Source organism: Myxocyprinus asiaticus, chromosome 16 (genome assembly GCF_019703515.2).
Source record: "Myxocyprinus asiaticus isolate MX2 ecotype Aquarium Trade chromosome 16, UBuf_Myxa_2, whole genome shotgun sequence".
NCBI lineage: Eukaryota > Metazoa > Chordata > Actinopteri > Cypriniformes > Catostomidae > Myxocyprinus > Myxocyprinus asiaticus.
Window position 1 is genome coordinate 26990397 of NC_059359.1, and position 22352 is coordinate 27012748.

Consider the following 22352-nt stretch of genomic DNA (forward strand, 5'->3'; position numbering starts at 1 on the left):
TATAACATTCCTTCTCAGCCCTGGAACTCAAACCATTTTCTGATGCCCCCCCAAAAATATATATTTAAGTAATTAAATTAATATCATAAACGTGTGAGAGCTAGTCGACTAATGGCTTAAACTAACGACTACTAGTCGACTAGGAAAATCTTTGGTCGGAAGCAGCCCTAGTTTCCAAACAGATTGTCAAATATACCCTTTGTCTTTCATTGGCTGAACAAACGGATAATCCCGCCCCAAACTCATACCATTTTTTGAGCCAATGTTGCTGTGTTGGTTGATCAATGTTTGAGAGTGCCACAGAGGCACAGTGTTTACACCTTTCAGAGAAATCAACCTAATGATTTACTAACTCTGCATATTACGATGGGATACAAGAAAGTATTTTAACAATAAAAAAATTATACACATAAGCTGTATTTTTGTGATTATCTGGGTAGCGGGCCTTTTTTGCCAAGGAAAGTTTGTAAATATTATGTGCTTTCTGTCACCATGAAACAATGATTAGAAGAAACTGAGAGCCATAGATTCAAACGATTGACAGAACATCACACATTGACAAACAAATATCAAGTTTACCACTGTTTTGACAAAATATCACACTCAAACAAGTAAACACACAAAAAAAATCACGTGTTATCACTTTCACAGAGTTTTATTCATTTCAGTACGTGTTATAGAGAACCTAGAAAAAGCTGCAGCAAAAAGTGCTGTGGTTAAAAATAGAAAAGATTAATGTGTTGAGGTTTCTCTCTTCAGAGATACATGTGTCATTGCCAGTGCTAAGGCTGCGTGCAGCACACACTTGGGACCCTTTTGTTCCTGAGAGGTTGTGGGAGGTAAAGAATGCTAAATGGGTCACTTTTGTTTTTCTTTATCTTTTTGTAAACAGTTTCTATAAAGAGTAGGAAATCAACCCTAAATTATTAACTTACATTTAAATGTATAAGTACCAAACTTGTGGACTCTTGATTCCCAAGCTGTCACTTATCTGCTATAAACACAGTGAAGCAGTAATGAAAAATCTCGTGATCTCTATCTGCATTTCCCAGCAAACTGGTGACCTTCACAAAACAAAAGGAAGTCAGTTAATCAGTCGCAATAGAAATGGTGGTGTCTTGGTATTTACATTTTGAAGATGACATCAACTGTTTTTCTCAGTTAGCTTTCTCAGCACTGTATTGGTTTTGTTGGTTACATTATGTAATCGGTTCCGCATTACAGATTCTATGACTGGTCCTGCCACACATTCCTTGTATTCCTGGCAATGTTTCAAACCAGCCCTTTAAAAGTATATTTCAAACCGCCCTGCCATCCTGAATGTGCAGTTCAGTTTGACAGCACTACTTTCATATCTTCTAGTTTAATCATAAGTTTCCCCTCTGATTCTCAATAAGACACGGACAGAGGTAACACTCAGAACAGTTTCCTATATTCATAGTGGGAGTGCATGATCAGCAAGGACATCTCACACAGATGAGATGTACTCCTGGTTTAACACACCTTTACAGCCCCTCCCTTAACCACAGTTTCTAGAAGATTCCAGGTTGCTTTCTCTGTGATTTTGCTTCACACCAACATTCCTGGATATGACATAACATCTGGAAAAATAGAGATGTATAGCAAAATGTCAGTAGAACGTTGCCTTTCTCTAACTTTTGCCAAAACATTATGTATTTGTCAAACAAGGGATTCTTGTTTTCATTATTTCATGGTGGAAGTCATTTTTGAGTCACTAGGAAATTCATTCAGGAACTTGAGTGCTTATCGATGATGCTGATGACTTTTCCTGTTGTAGTTTGAGGAGAAACTAAAAAGTGGGCTGCTTTTTTGTGGTGTGGTGGCATGTGAGTGGCTGGTGTAACATGAGGTTATTGTAGTTCACAGTAACCTTCCTGCATGCCTTCCTGTTGTAGACAAATGGGGTGATTAAGTGAGGTGATTTTGCTGGCTTGTGATTGGCTGCACCAATAGCTGGAAAAGGTTGGTTCTGATGTTACAGTTTAGGTTACTATGGTAACATGCTGCTGTAGCTGATATTAAATCTGAGATGAGCTGTATGTTCTTTGAAACTTTTTATTTTGATGTAAAATAAAGAGTCTTGTTTGCTCCTAGCATCATTGGTGTCTTTTCTAAATAGTCTCACAGTGTGTCTGAATGAGTCTAAATAACAATCTTGTATATTAGGTAGAATAGTCATCAGTAATTTAGTTAGTGACTAGGAGTTTATAAATAGCTAACTCTTTCACATTAGTGACTTTTGCAATGTTTGATTCTTTTACCTCAAGTCAAGACAAATGACCTCTTTGTGCCTAGGCGGGAAGCCGTATTGTAGAAGTTGCTTTGTAAAACTACTGAGGTACAATATGAGATGCCAGCCATGTCTACTGAGAAGAAATGCTGAAAATCAAGAAAGACTGCACCTTCCATCTAACTACATCTTTCTCTTCTGGCTGATTTGGCTAATTTTATAAAATTCCACAGTATCTACAATTATGTAGCTGAAATAACTGTCAGTGCCTATCCTGGTGTTCATTTTCTTGGAACTCTCATAATGTTTTCTCACCAGAAACTTGTGTTGGATATTCACTCACCCTTCACATTGGAACACTGGAAGGGTTGCGGTTTTTATGTGGTTTGATGTGGTGTTGGATAGACCACACACCAGTGATGTGGTCTATCTGACATTATAAAAGGTCTGTGAGGTCTCCCATTAACTGGAAGTTCTTAAATTTAATGAAGCAGTCTTTATTCCAAGCTTTTAACAGGAATTTCTTAATCCATTGCATCTAAAAATGTCATTTACAGGTGTAAATGAATAAAATACAGGTATTTTATTTTCTGTTATTGAGTTAATTTAGTTCTCTGTGATAAAAAAGTTATTGATTCATTCATATCTGACTGTACTGCTATAACATAAGCCTTGATTACGATAATAGTTTTGGCACAAAGCTACACACACTAAGCTTAGTTTGTCTGTTGTTTTGGCTCCAATAAATGATAATTAATAATGTAAATAATAAAAAAAAAAACGTATCTTTGTTGGCTGCACAAGCCTTTTAATGATAACGATCTGGCAATTCACTTTTTTAAGTGTACTTCTTTAAAGGGATAGTTCACCCAAAACAATATTCTCTCAGGTCATCCCAGATGTTTATGACTTTCTTTCTTCTGCTGAGCACAAACGTAGATTTTTAGAAGAATATCTCATCTCTGTAGGTGCTCACAATGCAAGTCAATGGGTACCAACATTTTGAAGGTCTAAAAAGCAGCATAAAAGTTATCCTAAAGACTCTTGTGGTTAAATCCATATCTTCAGAAGCAATATGATAAGTGCGGGTGAGGAATAGATAAATATTTAAGTCATTTTTTACTATCAATCTCCACTTTCATTTTCACTTTCACATTCTTCTACTTTTGTTTTTGCCAATTTGCATTCTTCGTGCATATCGCCACCAACTGGGCAGACTTGATTTATCTGTTTCTCACCCACACCTATCATATTGCTTCTGAAGACATAGATTTAACCACTGGAGTCATGTGAATCACTTTTATGCTGACTTTATATCCTTTTTGGAGCCTCAAAATGTTGGTACCTATTCACTTGCATTTTGAGGACTTACAGATTAGAGATGTTCTTTTAAAAATCTTTGTGTTCTGTAGAAGAAATAAAGTCATCTGGGATGGCATGAGTGTGAGTAAATGATGAGAGCATTTCCATATTTTGGTGAACTATCCTTTTAAGCAAGTATAGCTATACACTTTAATAAGCCCTTATCAACAGCTGATGTGTATTAGCTGATGATTTATTTTGAAAAGCCTCACATCTTCAAGAGTGGAGAGAAAGAGGTCCTAGGTGGAAATACCATATGATATGTTTTTGAACACTGCCTCTCCTTAAGGCCCCGATATACTTCAAGAGAAGTTCTTCTTCATTCTTCATTCATGGGTAAAAAGAAGTTCTAAACAGCTGAGCAATGGTATAATGTTTGCGAACATTCAGACACCAGCCACATCGCTGTGAGTGGCATTTAGAGGAGCATTTAAATATCCGATCGTTCTTTGATTTTGTATAAAGTATATCGGGGACTTTAGGCTACTCACCAGCAGGCCCTATGTCCTTTAGCCCAAACTCCCGCTACAGACTCTACCCTAATGACCAATTACACTTTTAGAAGTTTGAGTTTAAGTACCGTTCAAAGTACAAGTTTCACGAAAAGGAACAATTAACCACTTTTACCATAAAATTAAAATTAGGACAATGAAATCGCTGCCTTCATCCACATGCAACAAATACAGAGCTTAAACAATATCTTGAAAGATGTGTTTTAGTGTTTCATGACTGTTTTAAGAAACAGAATGGTAATTCAAATATGAGCGCAATATCTGCAGCAAGACTTTTGGTAAATATCAAAGTCACCTGTGTATCTATAGTGGTGAATGACACGCCTTATGCAGTACAGATCTCACTCAGCTGACCTACTTTCAGAAACACAATACAAATGCACTCCTGTGGAAAAACCCTTCTAGTGCAAGATTTGCCCAGCCAAATTTACACAGTTTGTTTAGATCAAGCTGCACATGTTCCTGCAGTCATGAGAACATATCCATCACTGCTTACATTGCAACTGTAACTAAATCCACCTCAGCGGTCTGTGCCTCTACATTGAAAGCTACTGGCTACCATGTTCCCTTTCTCTTAGCTGTACCCTGTAGTTTGGGGTAAGACTGTTCTGTTCTATACAGTTTTTTACAGTGCACAGAATAGTGATGGTGCTGTTTTTTACATCAGTAATGTCCTGACTATACTTTGTGATCAGTTGAATGCCAATTTGGTGAATTAAAGTACCAATTTCCTTCCGAAACAGCAAAATCTGTACATTATTCCAAACTTTTGGCCGCCAGTGTATGTATGTGTGTGTGTATATGTGTGTGTATATATATATACTGTATATATATATATATATATGTGTGTGTGTGTGTGTGTGTGTGTGCAGATTTTGCTGTCTAGGCGCTTACAGCCCCTTTAAATGTTTCTTTTTTTATATATATATATCAACAACTGACTGTAAAGAACTGGAAAGGGTATTAAAAGAGACTTTATCAATGACAAATTGTGTGGATCTCATCTTTGGACACACATTACACAGAACAAGTCGAACTAAACTTTTACTTTCAACATGCAATGAAACGATCTTGGTGCTGAACCTCACATATTAAAAGATGGGTCTTGGGATTTTAAGAAGCTAAATCAAGATCATTCAAATAATAATCTAGAATAATCATAAAATCTATTTTTTTATCTAGCCATAATACCTCTTATTTTTATTTTAAGTCATACATTTTGTTTTAAAGATTAAACAAAGCGAAATCCAATTATTTTTGCATACCCCATGGAACCTGCTTCTGTACCCCCTGGGGTATGTGTATCCCGGTTGAGAATCAATGGTCTAAGAGATGCATTTGTATTGCGCCTTAAGTATTTAAAATTAAAGTAATGATTGCTTACAGGCAATGACACAAATGTTAACACAAAATAGAGTAGCACACTGCTTCATCCACACCCACTCACTTCAATGTCCAAAGCCTTAAAAAACAATATGAAAACATAATGGAGGATTGCAGCTGGGGAAGTCCCCCAAATCAATTTACAAGACTGGTGTGAGAAAGAGAACAGTGTGCCAAATAAACAATAAAAATCTTAAGGCATAAACCAATGTGTTTCTTATGACTAATCACTTCCATGCTGCAGCAAAGTAAAGCAGTGAGGACATATTTGCATAAAAATTGCTAAGTGTTCTGTATGCGAGATAAGTGAATTCAGAACAGATTGATGGGTGTTGGGTCTGACTATATTTTACTGCAGGGCAGTAAATACACACAATACACTTCAGTGGCTGTATGTATCTTTCCAGTCAATTTCTGCACTTATTTCTCTTTCATCTTTTTTCTTTACCAGCCAAATCTTTCCACATGTCTTTCCTGTTTTTCTCTTACATTGTTGCCCTAATCTTCCACCCAGCTCTTTCACAGAATTAGTGACATAGTTCTTTACATAAACAATTTAACCATACAAATAAATTCTTAAGTGAAAGAAAAAATGTAATTATAAAACATAATTATTACAGGGGCAGTCACCATGGAGCCACCATTGAGTTAAAGTGGCTTGCTCAAAGTTACAATATTTTTAGCTCATGTAATGAATAAACTCTTGCATGGTTTAAAACCTATAGCAGGCCCAAACACACGTGTGTGTGTGTGTGTGTGTGTGTGTGTTAAATACTTCCTATCCAGTGAAGGACACCACACAGAGCATGCAACAGCCTAAAAACCCAGCTCTTTCGAAATAAACACAGTAAAGTTAACCTGTTGTTCTGTGAACAGTGAATTCAAAGGCACAGTCATCTTGAACACTGTACTGCGAATTTCTGCAGGCAAAGAAGGCGTGGGCGAATGTGAAACCCGCAAAACCTACTTCAGGGTTGTCAACCTTGGAGTGAAATTTTTATTACATGGGGTGAATCAATCCCGTGTGTACACTAGTACTATATTTAATTTGTAACACCACAACACGACTTAATCAAACCCTGCATTGCAAAAAATTATCAGTTTTTTTGTGCTCACTTATGCCAATTAACCTGACATTCACAATTTCAAAATATGCACATACACTATGGCACAAGCAGAGTTTGTCTTGGGTCCAAAAATTATCTTTGGTGTTGGTTGAGGAACACGGTCACCCACATGCTCAAAGTTGGTTTATTACATAATTGCAATAAATAAATCATTATCATTACTTTAATGCATAATTGCATTTTAAGTTTAGACCTACATTGGATATATTGGAGTTAGTTTTTATCATCCAAGAACCTTTAGAATTTGACAAAATGATTTACTTCAAGGTGCTATGGGAAATCAAGCTAAACTAATTTAATTTGAATAACACCTTATTTCTATAGGGCTAGTTATAATAGTGTTACTGTAACCATGAGTAAACCACTTTACTGAGTTGGGATTGTCCTTCTATTCTGAAATCTTGCTTTCTTTATTCAAGTCATCACTTGAAATATCTGAGGGCAGACATGGCCAGTTTGTTGAATAAACATCATTAGAACAGGAGAAATCTTGTCCATAGTTTGTCCATTATAATTGGAAGTCCAGACTATAAACACCTTCATTCTACATTGTACTTGCACTTATGCAAGTTTAGCCTACCATATAGTTCTTCCATTGTTGTTTTTGTAATAATAAGGCCAAAACCAGATAAGACCATTGTTTATTCACAAATAATGCACAAATTATATTCATTGCATACTCTTAAATATTTATACACTGTATCATGTTTTCTAAATTCATACGAAAGTTTTGTGTGGGTAACAGTCCTACAGACAGAAATTGTTGTCATCCACTGACTGTGTCTGGTGAGACACAAAGTTTTATTCTTGTAGGGGGCACAGGATGTTCTGAAAACCAAATACTCCATGTATCCGCATTTAAATCTCAGAATGTTTTATATCGTAACTGGATATTTATTTTTAATAAACATTGATAACTGCAAGGATTCATACCTGTCAATATAAATCCATCTATCCATCCATCTTCTAAAGCCGCTTGTCCTATGTAGGGTCACGGAGCCCATCCCAGCTGTCTCAGGCCGAAGGCCAATGGAAATCTACCTCAGCATTATCTATGAAAGCATTTTTAAAATCCTCATCCAGTAATAATCGACTGTGATGGGCCCATTCTGGCCAGTGCTGAGAAAAGTAACAGGTACCACGTAACACTGCGTCTACACTAGAGGGAGATCGCACGACACTAGTTGGGCGATATCAGCACATACAATGGAGGGGGGACTTCATTTTCTGTCTGATTATAACAGACTCACAGTCACGCAATTGCGTGTCCCCTATGTGCGTGTGATTTCTGAGGTGCTATTCTGCTCACAACAATTGTACAGAGTTGTTATCTGAGTTACTGTAGCCTTTCTGTCAGCTCAAACCATTCTGACCATTCTCTGTAAACCTCTGTCAGAACTGCTGCTCACTGGATGTTTTTTGTTTCTGGAACCAGAGTAAACTCTAGAGACTGTTGTGGGTGAAAATCCCAGGAGATCAGCAGGTACAGAAATACTCAAACCAGCCTGTCTGGCACCAAAACTCATTCCATGGTCGAAATCACAGAGATCACATTTTTCCCCATTCTGATGGTTGATGTGAACATTAACTGAAGCACCTGATCCAAATCTGCATTATTTTATGCATTGCACTGCTGCCACATGGTTGGCTGATGAGATTGTCACATGAATAATTTGGTGTACAGGTGTTCCTAATAAAGTGCTCAGTGAGTATATTTCTTTACACCTACGAAAATTTCACAAAATAATTCAACAGCACGTTGGATTTTTGTATTGTGTAAATGTAGATTTTAATGATGATCTCATGTCCATCTAACTCCATATGTTTTCTTTCAGTTAATTTACTTAATAGTATTAAAAATGAATCAAATTAACTACAAGAATTGTAATGGTGGTATGCATCATAGGCTGTAATTACTGGTACTCGGTGTATTTACTCAGATCAAATGAATTCAGACAGATACTCTAATACTGTACACCTGTATGGATTTCTCTCACAAAGAATGTTAAAGCTTCTGGGTGTTTCATGTGGTATAGTCTCTATAGTGAGGGTATCGCTGAGAGCTCAGTCAGATAGTGTGTTGCAAATGATCTTTTTCATTTTTTATTTGACTTTTCAGCATTTAATAGTTTTCTGCTTTTACCACTCTCCCAAAGTGTCCCATATTGCTATGTAACTTGATGGATTCTTTATAAGTCATATTGATTCAATACAATGATAGTTGCATTCATAGCATTGTTATGAGTTGTCAGCATTTGCTTAATCATTTTATTACAGTAAACAGAGCTTGTGGAAGTCACTCCAGAGTCATCAGAAAGTTTGTTTGGAGATTGATCAGGCCTAACTGAAGATTTCATTTTCCTGTTTTGTATGAGGTCAAAATGTATAATTTTTTTTTCCCACCCGTATTCTGGCAATTCCCGACATTGATATAATTAGACTTCAAATTACTGGATGAAAGTTGTCTACATGTCAACAGTTTGACGACGCCTTCTGATTGGATGGTTATCTTACGAACGAAAATAGTTGGAAGAAGATGCAGGGGAAAGATGGACAAAACAGGTAAATCTCTTTGTTGGTAATTTCATAATTGATAGCTCCATACAGAAAAAAGTAGCCACCAGAGGTGGGTAGTAACGTGCTACATTTACTCTGTTACATTTACTTGAAGAAAACTTTTTGGGGAAAAAATTACTTTTAGAGTAGGTTTAAAAGTGGGTACTTTTTACTCTCACTCAAGTACATTTCTAATTAAACATTTGTACTTTTACTTTGTTACAATGGGCGGTGTTCCTGTCGTTACATTACTGGGTTTAATTTTAATTCATGCATAATTTATTGAGAGATTATTGAATGGGACTTACGACAGTGGAAGTTCACACAGCTGCGCACACTGTCACAGACTGTCACTCAAGCCGAGTCCATCACTGGTGCTGCAGCATCAAGCTCTTCAAAGTAAAACACTTTCTTCACTCCGCACAGTGAAAAAACAATAGTTTCATCATGCAATGCCTTTATTTAACACCAAGACAAGCTGGTATTTCAAAATTAAAATTGAAGTTCTAATTTATGGCAGCACACTGAGGTATGTTCTGGCTCTAATGATAATGCAGGCTTTTCTGTGACATGGTGATGGTCATTTTCAGGGTGATTCTGTAACTGGGCTCTTAGCCACCTTCAAGATTTGTCTTTAGGGTGATTGCATAACTTCTGACACTTTGCCACTGCAACAGTAGAACATTTTGTGTTTTTCTTTTTATTAATAGTAAATGTCTGACTAATGTACTGGAAAGAAAATAATTAGTTATATGTGACATCACTTTGTTCTGAACAATAATGAATAAGACTACATGTATGGAAATAGTTAATATTAAATTAGAAAATAAAAGTTTGCTGCCCAAAGCCATGGGGCATCTTGATATATATATATATATATATATATATATATATATATATATATATATATATATATATATATTAAGTGTTTAAGCACTCTACCTATAGTTAAACATTCAAGGGGTGAGGTGGAGTAAATGTTCGCCGGAACACTGCAGGGGAGCGGAGATTCTTCTTGTTGCTGTGAAGATCCCGCCTGCTGACTCGTGTATGTCGACGGCGAAGTAGTAGAAGGCTTCTAGACGAGAGATAAATCACTGTCTTGAAGGAAGAAAATTCTGAGGAATGGTGTTTGCGTGCCTGCTTTTATATCAGTCAGCTTTGCGCCTAAAAGTTCATGGTTTAAACACCATAGCCAACACTGGTGTTATTGTAGAAAGGTTTCAACTAGGTTGTGTAGAAGGACACTCCCCATAGCATCAGCTTAGTGACACAATGTCAAGTGGACTGAATCGGAAGGGAACACACACATATGTTTATACATGGAACATTCATACATGCATATGATGTGTTTGTCTTGTCTAATGTTAACCAATTAAAATTTGCATTGAACTTCGAACTTAGTGGCTGTTTGTTTTTCTGCAACATGATGTCCCTCTGTTTACTATGGTTACTAAGGCTATATGAACGACTTCTCAACTGGCCTATTGCAGACCGCTTATAAGTAGCTCTTAGTAGACAATCCGAACACAGGAGGTCCGAACGGACCTTCCAGAATACGGGTGTAGGGCTTTATGATGATGTAAAATCCTGTTGTTGTCTGTGTGAAGTGTGGTAATATTTGTATTGGTGTGTGATTGGTTGCATCATTAGTTTGATAATGTTTCTGATAATGGATTTGATGTTATTAATTAGGTTACTAGAAACCTCAGCTGTAACAGTGTGTGATTTCTGAACATCTAAAACTGTATGTGATTTGAGAACTCTTCAAGCAATACTGTCTGTTACAGGGGTGGACTGGGGCTAAAAAGTGTCCCTGGACTTTCTGGCCCAGAGTGGCCCACCAAACCAGGCCCGCAACCCACCACACCGGCTCATTGATTCGATTTTCAGGCTCAATTGAAAACATTTTGTTGGAAAAAAAAAAGAAGACATTTTTATTGACTGCTAGTCACCACAACGGTCCCCACAGTGCAAAAAATGTCATAACTTTAAAACATATAAAACCACTGTAGATGTGATAAGTGGATTTTTTTAGAGAAGGCACTAAAATAAGCACTTTATAGCTCAGACAAATAACATGTCTGAAAACGTTTTTCCCAACATACAGATGTTAGGTTAAAGTGTACATGAAAGAACAAGGGAAGATGTGTATTTTAGGTGCTGTGACAAGTCAGCATTTCTTCAGTTTTTAAAAATCTCCTTTGAACTTTTTTCTAGAAGTACAACTAAACTATCCTCTTAGTTAATATGAGGTTGTAGAAACCACAAGTATAATAATAATATATTATATATGTACAGCTATACAAGATCATAAAATGTTGTTTAAAATAGATAGATGAAGAAAGTGTCAAACAGCAGGACACTGACGACAATGCTTAAAATTTCATGCCAGTTACATAACTGTGTAGATGTTTATAAAAAAAAATAAAAAAAAATTGAAAAAATTGAAAAAAAGTTGGCCAGAATATGTACATTTATAAATATAAACAAATATAAATATTAGTGCTGTCGAAGTTACGCGTTAATGCAAAATTTGTTTAACGCCACACATTTTTTTTAACGCCGTTGACGCGTAATATGACCCTTTGAATTAACCTTAGATCATGAGAAGCGAGCCAATTCGCGCAAACGCAGCTAATGTCACATGCACTGACCGTCCGGAAAACAGATGGTGGGAGACATTATGCTGATACCTGCGCAAAGCATTTTATCAATGTAGCACAGCAGTAGAACATGCCCGCTAAGCACAGATTGAGCTCGGAACTTTGTAACATGATTGCAGCGGCAAGACAGCTACCATTTGAACACCTGCCTTGCACTGCGAGGCGCGAGCGCGAAGTGAAAGTGAAAGTGTGACCGCGAGGCGATCGTCTGTGTTCCGCGACTGATACCGGGTCTTTTAAAAACGTATAACGTGCCAGTAAAGGCAGCCGGTGGAGTTTCTGGGGCTGGTTGCACCAGCTGCGCGTAATTTAAAACTTAGCCTAGTTGTGGCGTAAATGGGCACTAAGGCACAATTTACGCACTACTAAATATTTGAGCGTTGCACCATTCACTTAGGTAGGACGTAACCCTACGAATAAACTAAACATTTATGGAAGCCTCCGACCAGGAGTAACGGATAGAATAAAACAGAAGACTCATTTAATGACATCAATGAGCTCATGTTTTGCGTGACAGGCTTCAGTCCTTTCAATATACATTATGATGTTGACATTTACACTTGTTTACATTTACGAGAGAGAGAGAGAAAAACGTACTTTTAAGCGGCTCTTCAGCATGAAACCATTCTAATGGTGCAGTTTTCAGGGTGCGTCGCCTGGTGTCAAGTTTCAACACATTCAAAATATACATAGGATATTAAAATGAATAAATGTCTATTTTTCCAGCCTGTTGTATTAGTATTTATTTATCACCCCTTATTTATTTTACATACAGTTCCTATAGCCTATATATTGTTATTTACTCAGGGCAAATATACTATTTATCAAATCTATTTAATATATCGTATTTTAATGGGGATATAATTTATTACTGCTGACAGTTACGTGAGTAAACAAGGTTTAATGTAGTTCACCACTTTTTAACACTTCTTGTACAAATTTGAAGGCCTCTTACTGGATCAATACAAGTAAACATCATATTATGCAACTAAGCATTACTTTACGGAGAGCTTACTAGTTAAGTCTTGCCTTAAGAACAGGTGGTGCAACCAAATTAAGCATTGACTTAGTTACAAACTAACTAGTAGTTAATTTCATGACTTATTTTCTGCATTTTTATCAGGCGTGAGCATTATTCAGGTAAACCACACTTCAGCTCCCTGCGGTATGAATAAATTATGCAAATGACTATATGTATTGCTCATAGCTTTACTGTTAGCAGATTTTATATATGCTGCTGTTATTGTATTTTTTGTAACTTGCAGTTATTTGTCATTGTCACATATTCCCTGTTTGTGCCTAGACTTTTATGTTTAAACTCTTGTTGCTTAGTTCCCCATTCCTGTTTCCTGTGTTAGTTTTGTAGTCCTTTGTAGTTTCATTTTATAATTGGCTTACCTTGATTGTTTCCCTAGGTGTTCCTCTTTCCCCTGGTTTCTTTGTCAGTCTTTGCATGTGTTCCTTTATGCTCTGTGCCTTGTTCCCTGTGTTTGTTTCTTTATATTCTGAGTTACTTTGTTTACCCTATTGTTTGATTAAAAGCTGCATTTAGATCTTTAATCCTCACCTGCCTTGTTACAGACATTTTGTGATTATTCAGAGCTCATTTTATACTTAATATGTTGTCTTTGGTTGTGACCATTATTGTGATTTGAATGTCAAATAATTAGGTCCATGCGAGGTACAGATTGCACACACAGAAATGCGTTGCGACATGCCAGTAATTTCAAAATAAATGTCATTTCAGTTTTTCCAAAATAAAGGCCTTTGCATTGGCTTTACTTTACAACAAAGTTTTTTGAATATTTTTGAATATTCACCCTGTAATGGAGTCCAACATGCACCGCCATGTTGGAGCCCAGGGCGGCCCGCATATATCTTTGGATGGGCCGGTACATGGGCAGCAAAGGGCCGGCCCAAATTACCCAGCAGCCCACTGGGAAAATGCCCGGTGCTCCCGATGGCCAGTCCGCCCCTGGTCTGATACTTGTGTTTGTGTCTTGTTGTGATACAATATGAGTTTGAAAATAACATGTTTTTGCTCTAAAGGTCTGTCCCAAAACAGATATAAGAATAAAAGGTAAAATGTGTTGTATTTGTCTAAAGAAAGAGAGAGGATCATTCCTTCTGATGGTTAATTGACATAAGACCTTGATAAAAGGAGACCTGACATTTTTTGTTTGTTTTTAATGTTATACCAGCTTCTATAATCTGCCTATAATACACCTTACTCTTTTCCTTTTTCTATCGATTTCTCTTTTGAGGTAAGAAAAATAGAAACAGTGCCTGCATGAAGTTTAAGGCAAATTTGCAAATAGGAATGCATGGTTATGCAATATAGAAATTGAAATTGGGAGGTATATGTAGCAGTCCTATTGGAAGGACTTTGAAAAAATGACCTTGCTCTTTTGGAGTTCAAGTTTATTTCTGCTCTGTTCTCAAAATGCCAGATGGACTTAAAAGTTCCAGGTTACTATATCTCATTTAATGACTTTTTATGACTGAGAGATTTCAGTAATTATGCATAAGTTTGAAAGTAGGCTATGCCATTAAAAAAAATACATTGGAGTTTGTTGTGGGTTTAATGTTGAACTACATTCATCCTAATAATACAACACTGAAAGTCTGAGTTGCGAAGCCCCTGTTGTATCTGTTAGTGTTCTTATTATTATTATTATTAGGAGCCAAGCACCGAAGGTGCAAAGCCCCTGTTGTATCTGTTAGAGTTCTTCTTCTTATTATTATTAGGGGCCAAGCACCGAAGCCCCTATTGAATCTGTTAGTGTTATTATTATTATTATTAGGTGCCAAGCACCGAAAGTGCGTAGGCACCTATTGTAATCGTAAGTGTTATTTTTCCGCCATTGAAGTATATTGTAGCCCATAGAAACGTACTTAGGAAAGTTACTGACACTGTTATGACCTGTAACTGACCCATATTTGGGTTTTTTAACTCATACCCTGTAGCGCCGCCAACAGTTCAAAGTTGCACTATGTTTATACTCATAACTTTTGTGCCGTAAGGCCTAGAATTGTATGCCATTTTGAATTTCCCGAAAAACCTACTTTTTCGAACTCCTCCTTGGCCGTAAGTCTGATTTGCACTAAATTTTGCACGTATCTTCTAGAGACTCATGAATGTATGATGATAATGCTTCTCTTATACCGCATCAACGAATTCGACGGTGAGTACGCCAAAATGGACGTGAGGCTGTATCTTTGCAACTCTTTAGCATATTGACACAAACTTGTTATATGCCATCACAAGCTTGACCTGAGGGTACCTGCACAGTTTCGGCACAGTGCCACCTAGTGGTCAGGAAAAATTGCAATTTTTGCTTAAAACTTTTGAATTCTTTGACCTAAAATCATGACACTGGTCTTTTAAGATTCCTAACTAAGTCAATTGATGCCCAATGTTCTTATGTCAGCCATATTGGGGATCGACCATTTTGAATTTTGTCGTAAATTGTTGTATATAATAAACTTATTGGTGTATCATTACGAAATTTGGTGACATTGCGGCCATGCCCTGAGGGTACCTATAATGTTTGGTGCCAGTGCCACCTAGTGGTCAAAAGTTATAACAAAATGTGTAAAATTGCTTATAACATTTGATTAATTTGGCTTATCGTACTGTGACTACTCTCTTTAGATTTCTTGGATCATGTTGAGTACGATGATATCATATTTTCTATTGTTGGCCATACTTCCTGTCCTCCATTTTGAATTTAATTGAAAACCTACTTTTTCAAACACCTCCTAAGCTGTAAGTCTGATTTGCACAAACTTTTTGGGTGTATCATCTAGGGACACTCATGACATAAAGTTTTGAAAAGGTTTTTGATAAACCAAATCGTTCTTGTGTAACGCATTAACGAATTTCATGGCAACACGCCATAAAGGATCTGAGGCTATATCTCGGCAACCTTGTGCCATATTGACATTAAAAAACTTTGTATGTGTTATTGTGACCACACCCTGACAGCATCTCAGAAATTTGGTGACAGCGCCACCTATTGGTCAAAAGTTATAATTAATTGTGTTGTACTATTAGCAGTTCTTCCTATGTTTTTATGGTGCTTTTATTAAAGTCATAATTAGAGATGTCCAGTGATACTTCCTTACATGTTGTTTGTGTGCTTGGCCCTAGGACTGGGTCAGGGGGTGGAGCCACAGTTGGTTCACGGAGTTGAGCCAAAGGTGGAATGGGCAGAGCCGCAGGAGGAGCAGGGAATTGAGTCCCTGGATGAGTCTCAGGAGAAGCGGGCAGAGCCGCTGGAGGATGAGTCTCAAAAGGAGCGGGCGGAGCCGCTGGAAGAGGAATCATAGGAGGAGCGGACGTGACCACTAGAGGAGGAATCACAAGAGGAGCAGACGGGAATGCTGTAGGAGGAGTCTCTGGGGTTGCGGATGGGACCGCTGTAGGAGGAGTCTCTGGGGGAGCAGACGTGAACACTGGAGGAGGAGTCTTTGGAGCAGCGGGCAGAGCCGCTGGAGGAGGAGTCTCTGGAGGAGCGGGTGGAGTCGTGGAAAGCTCTGAGGAAGGACTCGTTGAAGGTTCTGAGGGCAGAGTCGTGGAAGGCTCTGAGGGCAGAGTTGTGGAAGGCTCTAAGGGGGAATCGTAAAAGGCTATGAGGGCGGAGTCATGAAAGGCTCTGAGGGCAGAGTCACCGTGGTCAGGAGCGCTGGCAGTGACTGGGAAATGGCCTCTGTGGCTGAGAGTACTGGCAGTGACAGGGGAATGACCTCCGTGGTCGTGAGCATGGGCAGTGATAGGGGAACGACCTCCGTGGTCGTGAGTATTGGCAGTGATAGGGTAACGACCTCTGTGGTTGTGGACACGGGCATGATAGGGTAACGACCTCCATGGTCGGGAGCATGGGCAGTGATAGGGGAACGACCTCCGTGGATGTGGACACAGGCAGTGATAGGGGAAGGCCTCTGTGGCCATTAACACTGGCAGTGACTGGGGAGTAGGAGCCCTTCTTCTCCTCTTCCGCTTCCAGACGACCGTGAGCACAGCTGTGGGAGACTCGGAAGGGTAAGAGTTACAAGTGTTTCAGTGTTTTTAGATGAAAGCTTTGACCTAGGTAACATTGTTGTTGTTGATTTTATGGTCATTAATGTTCGTAATGCTGCTATTGTTTTATGCACTTAAAATGAACCTGATGTCTCAGTGTTTTGAATTATAAACTTTGGCCATGCACTATCATTGCTGTTAGATTTAATGTTTATTTCATATATGTAATGTTTAAAGAGCTCTTTTTGTGAGGCTCTTTTTGTTAGTAATGAAGAATGGAATACATTTTCTTCCTCTTTCTACTTTAATATTAAAATGATTATCCTACTCAAATATATGTGTCATAAAATAATATTAGGTTAATAGTAATCCAAAAGAAATTGGATTAGATTACCACAAAATGTAATCTATGATATTACATTACTGATTGCATTATTTGTCATGTAATTTGTAATCAGTAACTGATTACAATTAACAAGTAATCCACCAAGCACTGACTGCTGCACATGACTATAAAAAAGAAAGCAATATTAGTAGAAATATTATTATAAATTATTAAATTATGCCCCAAAGTCAATGTAATGTCATCAGTCACTTTTACTAATAATTCATCCAGCCCCTTTCTCTCCTTGTTACACAAGATTACCAAACTAAACAAACAATATTCCTCCTCTCTTTCAGTCAGTCAACAGATCCTGATCATCGCTCGTTCACAAATGAGATGACTGCGACTCAAATAACTGACTGGTTCAGTGAAGTTCAATGATTTGTTTAGTGGGTAAAACCAATTATTTGATTATTCACAGCACGCACTCCAATGCTATTGGCTCACACTATAGTTAGTCTTTACAGGCAAGAAAATTCACCATAGCAGTCGCACGCTGCAAACTAGAGCGCACAATGGGCAACCACAGATCTACAGTAGGGGTTGTTTTTGCAATGCCTATTGACAATATATGTAATATTTCATAATGTATACTGTAAATGTATACTGTTTCTTCTTTTAACTCTGCTTTTCTTACCACCCTTAATCAATTCCCCTCTCTCCCTTTTCTGATTAGGGAAAAGTGATAGCAATTGATGGAAATGGAAATAAAAACTTCATGTTCCCAAATAAACATGCAAGCAAAGATAGCCAGTGGACGTCTGCTCTGACATATGCAAATACACTCTCATATACCCACTCAGTAACATAATTCTAATTTATGTAAATTCTGCTTTATAACTTCCTGTTCAATTCAGCCAAACTATCAAATAATTCTCTGTGACTTAACTGCATGTTTTGGCACTTTTTGTCATGGACTGTATGTTTTTACTATTTATATTTCAGATCATCAGAGAGCTGCTGTGCACTTGTAAGTTTGATTGTTTGATCAATGACTGACTGACTGACTGCCTAAACCACTGTCTGTCTAAAGATGTCTGCAAATCCTGATAATTTGATCCTTTTCAGTCTACAGTACAAGAATCTGAACCATGGCTTGTGTTATGGGCCGATGTGCAGTTTACAGATGTGTTAAATTGGTAATAGAAATTTAAACGTTTGACCTCATTCTGCAGTTTTACAATAACAAAAGTACTCCTTACGTGTCACGAACTGTAGAAAATGCTATTTAATCTTCTATAGACCCTATTTAGAGCACTTTACAGAATTACTCCCACACAAATTAAAGCAAAGTGATACCAAGCGGATCGATTAAAGATGTTTTGTTGTCCTACAGCAAAAATATGTGCATAGAGTTTAATGATAACACTATGTAACACAATTTTTGTTCCTGAGTAGCAAGTGTTATTTCCTAATTGCTTATGCCTCAAAAGTATAGAAAATGGCTATTATTCGCCACAAACTTTGCTTTTGTGACCAGGACAGTAATATTTTGAAATGTACCTATTTCCAATGAGAAAACGGGCAAATTTGTGTCTTTTCATTCACATAAAAACTGAAAAAAACAACATATGAATCCAAATTAATATGTATTTATACTGAAGTAATACAAAAATGACTACAAAAGATTTAGAAGTGAGTAGTTTTTCGAGATTTACGATTATACTGTAAATTACTTTCACAAATCAGCCCCCAAATGTAGTCTCCCATCATGTTCTCGTTATACTGTCCTTGGTAGCGGCGTTCAAATTCAAGTATATCCTGATGGAAGCTCTCGCCTTGCTCCTCCGAGTACGCTCCCATGTTCTCCTTGAATTTATCAAGATGAGCATAAAGGATATAGACTTTGAGGGACATCCTACAGCCCATTGTGCCGTAGTTCTTCACCAGAGTCTCAACCAGCTCCACATAGTTTTTGGCCTTGTTATTGCCCAGGAAGCCCTGAACCACTGCGACAAAGTTGTTCCAAGCCACTTTCTCCTTACTAGTGAGCTTCTTGGGGAATTCATTGCATTCCAGGATCTTCTTTATCTGTAGTCCGACAAAGACACTGGCTTTGACCTTTGCCTCAGACAGCTTAGGGAACAAGTCTTGAAGGTATTTGAAGGCTACTGACTCCTTATCTAGAGCTCTGACAAATTGTTTCATAAGGCCCAATTTGATGTGCAGTGGTGGCATCAGCACCTTCCGGGGGAGGCTCCCACTTGACGTTGTTCCTCCCCACAGAGAACTCAGTCTGCTGTGGCAGTGCGCCTTGGTGTCCCTGCTGTCCCAAAGGCAAAGTTGGCAGGGACACTTGGTAAAACTGCCTTGGAGACCCATAAGGAATGCCACCATTTTGAAGTCTCCTATGACCTCCCAGCCATACTCATCATACTTCAAGGCATCCAGCAAGGTCTCGATGCTGTTGTAATCCTCTTTGAGGTGCACCGAGTGAGCTGGGGGAAGAGACGGTTTACTTGTTACCATTATGGAGCAGCATGGCTTTGAGGCTCCTGGATGAGCTGTCAATGAAGAGGCGCCACTCATTCTGGTTACAGGCGATTCCGATTGCCTTGAACAGACTGGTCACGTTGTGACAGAAGCAGAGCCCATCTTAACGGGTAAAGAAGCTGGAAAAAGGTTGGTGACACATCCTCTGATCTGCGACTTGCACACTTTCATCAAGTTCCACTGCTTGAGCCTAGACGTCAAAAGCTCGGCATTGGACTTGGAGAGACCAAGATCTCTAATCAAGTCGTTGAGGTCTTTTTGGTTGGGGTAGTATGGGTTTCTCTCCTCAGCTCCACCTCTGAAATCCCCCAAGGTCCATATCCTTGATGCTCATCTTGATAAATTCAAGGAGAACATGGGAGCGTACTCGGAGGAGCAAGGCGAGCGCTTCCATCAGGATATACTGGACTTTGAACGCCGCTACCAATGACAGTATAACAAGAACATGATGGGAGACTACATTTGGGGGCTGATTTGTGAAAGTAATTTACAGTATAATAGTAAATCTCAAAAAACTACTCACTTCTAAATCTTTTGTAGTAATTTTTGTATTACTTTAGTATAAATACATGTTAATTTGGATTCATATGTTGTTTTTTTCTGACTTTATGTGAATGAAAAGACACAAATTCACCCGTTTTCTCATTGGAAATAGGTAAATTTCAAAATATCACTGTCCTGGTCACAAAAGCAAAGTTTGTGGGCAATAATAGACATTTTCTATACTTTTGAGGCATAAGCAATTAGGAAATAACACTTACTACCCAGGAACCAAATAATAATAATAATAATATATGTATGTTACACAGTGTAATGTGTTACAGGCAGGTAATACCAATTTTTCACAAACTTACATAATCTGAGAATAAACAAGGGCAATGTATACTAGCTCAATAATGACGTTTACTTCTTTAAATAAAGTTGTCTCTAAATACAATTGTATTTTATGAATTAGCTGCATAACTTATATTAATTTACCTATTAAGATACCTCACTATCTGGAACGCACAGGCAAATAGCAATTTAGACGTTTGATACATCAAACATTAATCAAGTTAAATGTCTAGTAAATGCAAAATGTCCTACCATGCTGGTGTTCTTTTCAGACAAGAGCAATTCACAGTTCTCTTTATCCAAACAGTACAGTCATCCACAGTTCAGAAAACAATAAAACATAGTTTTCTCTTCATTATGTCTTTGCAGTTTTGTGCTCTGTGCACTTGTGTGGCGTAAAACTCTTGTTTGTCTCATTTTCAAGTTATGCAACAGAGTTACATAACGCATTGATGTGGAATTTGGAGCATGCGTATGAGGCATGCAAGCTGCAGATTTCATTTTGTTTTTGGATGCACAACATTGAGTGGACTCCTAGGCTTGTTCAATTTACACACTGTGAAAGACTCCACAACACTAGGGAAGGAGGACACAGGGAAGCAGGTTTTCCAGACTCAGTAAGGCTTTTAATCGCCACTTCAATGTTTTACAACTTTCACAGACTCAACAGTTCAGAGGCACATAGACAGTCAAACTCATTTAGCTTCACAACACAAACTCATTGGCTTCACAACGCACAAAGCACAAAGCACAATGCACAACGCACAACGCACAAAGCACAAAAGGCTTCCTTGTGCTGGACTCTCTCTGCCTCTCTGCTGGTGGCGTGGCCGTTTATATGCTGCTCTCCCCATGCTCACTGGAATTAGAGACAGGCGTTAGATTAGTAGGCTTCCTTGTGCCAGACTCTTTGCCTCTCTGCTGGTGGCGTGGCCGTTTATATGCTGCTCTCACCATGCTCACTGGAATTAGAGACAGGCGTTAGACATAATCTAGCTCATGTGTAAGCACCTTTCCCTCTTTCCAGACAGATGCTCGACCACACCCCTGCCACACACACTACTTGAGCAGTCAACTGCAAATGTGTCACACACTGATCTGCTAAAAATGGCGAAGCACAAAATGACAAAACTGTAAAATTAACATATTAATAAATGAAAACTAATTATATTAATTACCTTGTCTCAAGTCCCTTTCGAGACAAGGGAATTAGAATGCAATTTGCATTTGCTTTACTTATTCATCAACAGTGGGATAAACAGGTTTATATATATATATATATATATATATATATATATATATATATATATATATATATATATATATATATATATATATGTGCTCTTTTCCAGCTCATACCATAGGGCAGACGGTTCTACGGCATTTGAGCCAGTTATAACTGCTCAACAGCTTCTTCCCCCAGTCTTTGAGAACCCATTTTGTTACTAAGCCATCCAATATATGAAAGGCACATTAACATAACTCCTTAACCCATGTTAAAGCAATAGTTCTTGAATGGCACTTAAGGATGCACAAACATTTCTATTGATTGCTGTACATTTACATCAAATTTATGAGCTGTAAAATGAGACCAGACAGGTAAAGTTGTAACAATTTGAATGAGGACCTATGAGTTCTGTGGTCAAATGGTCATGCTTAGTCCAGATACAAATTAGGATTGCAAATACATCTGCTTTCCCAGACAGATTAATTCAGTGCCTGCATGTGAGGGGGGTTACAATCCTCAATATGCATAAAAT

At 37.9% G+C, this 22352-nt stretch overlaps 1 protein-coding gene across 1 annotated transcript; it reads right to left on the minus strand.

Moving 5' to 3' along the window:
* Positions 1-15923: 15923 nt before the first annotated feature.
* On the minus strand, positions 15924-20992 carry LOC127453785 (uncharacterized). Its single transcript, XM_051720483.1, has 2 exons — positions 20845-20992; positions 15924-16892 (listed from the first exon to the last, which is right to left on the minus strand). Exons 1-2 carry the CDS (start codon positions 20845-20847, stop codon positions 15924-15926), a joined length of 972 nt encoding a protein of 323 aa, XP_051576443.1. The 5' UTR covers positions 20848-20992.
* Positions 20993-22352: the final 1360 nt, after the last annotated feature.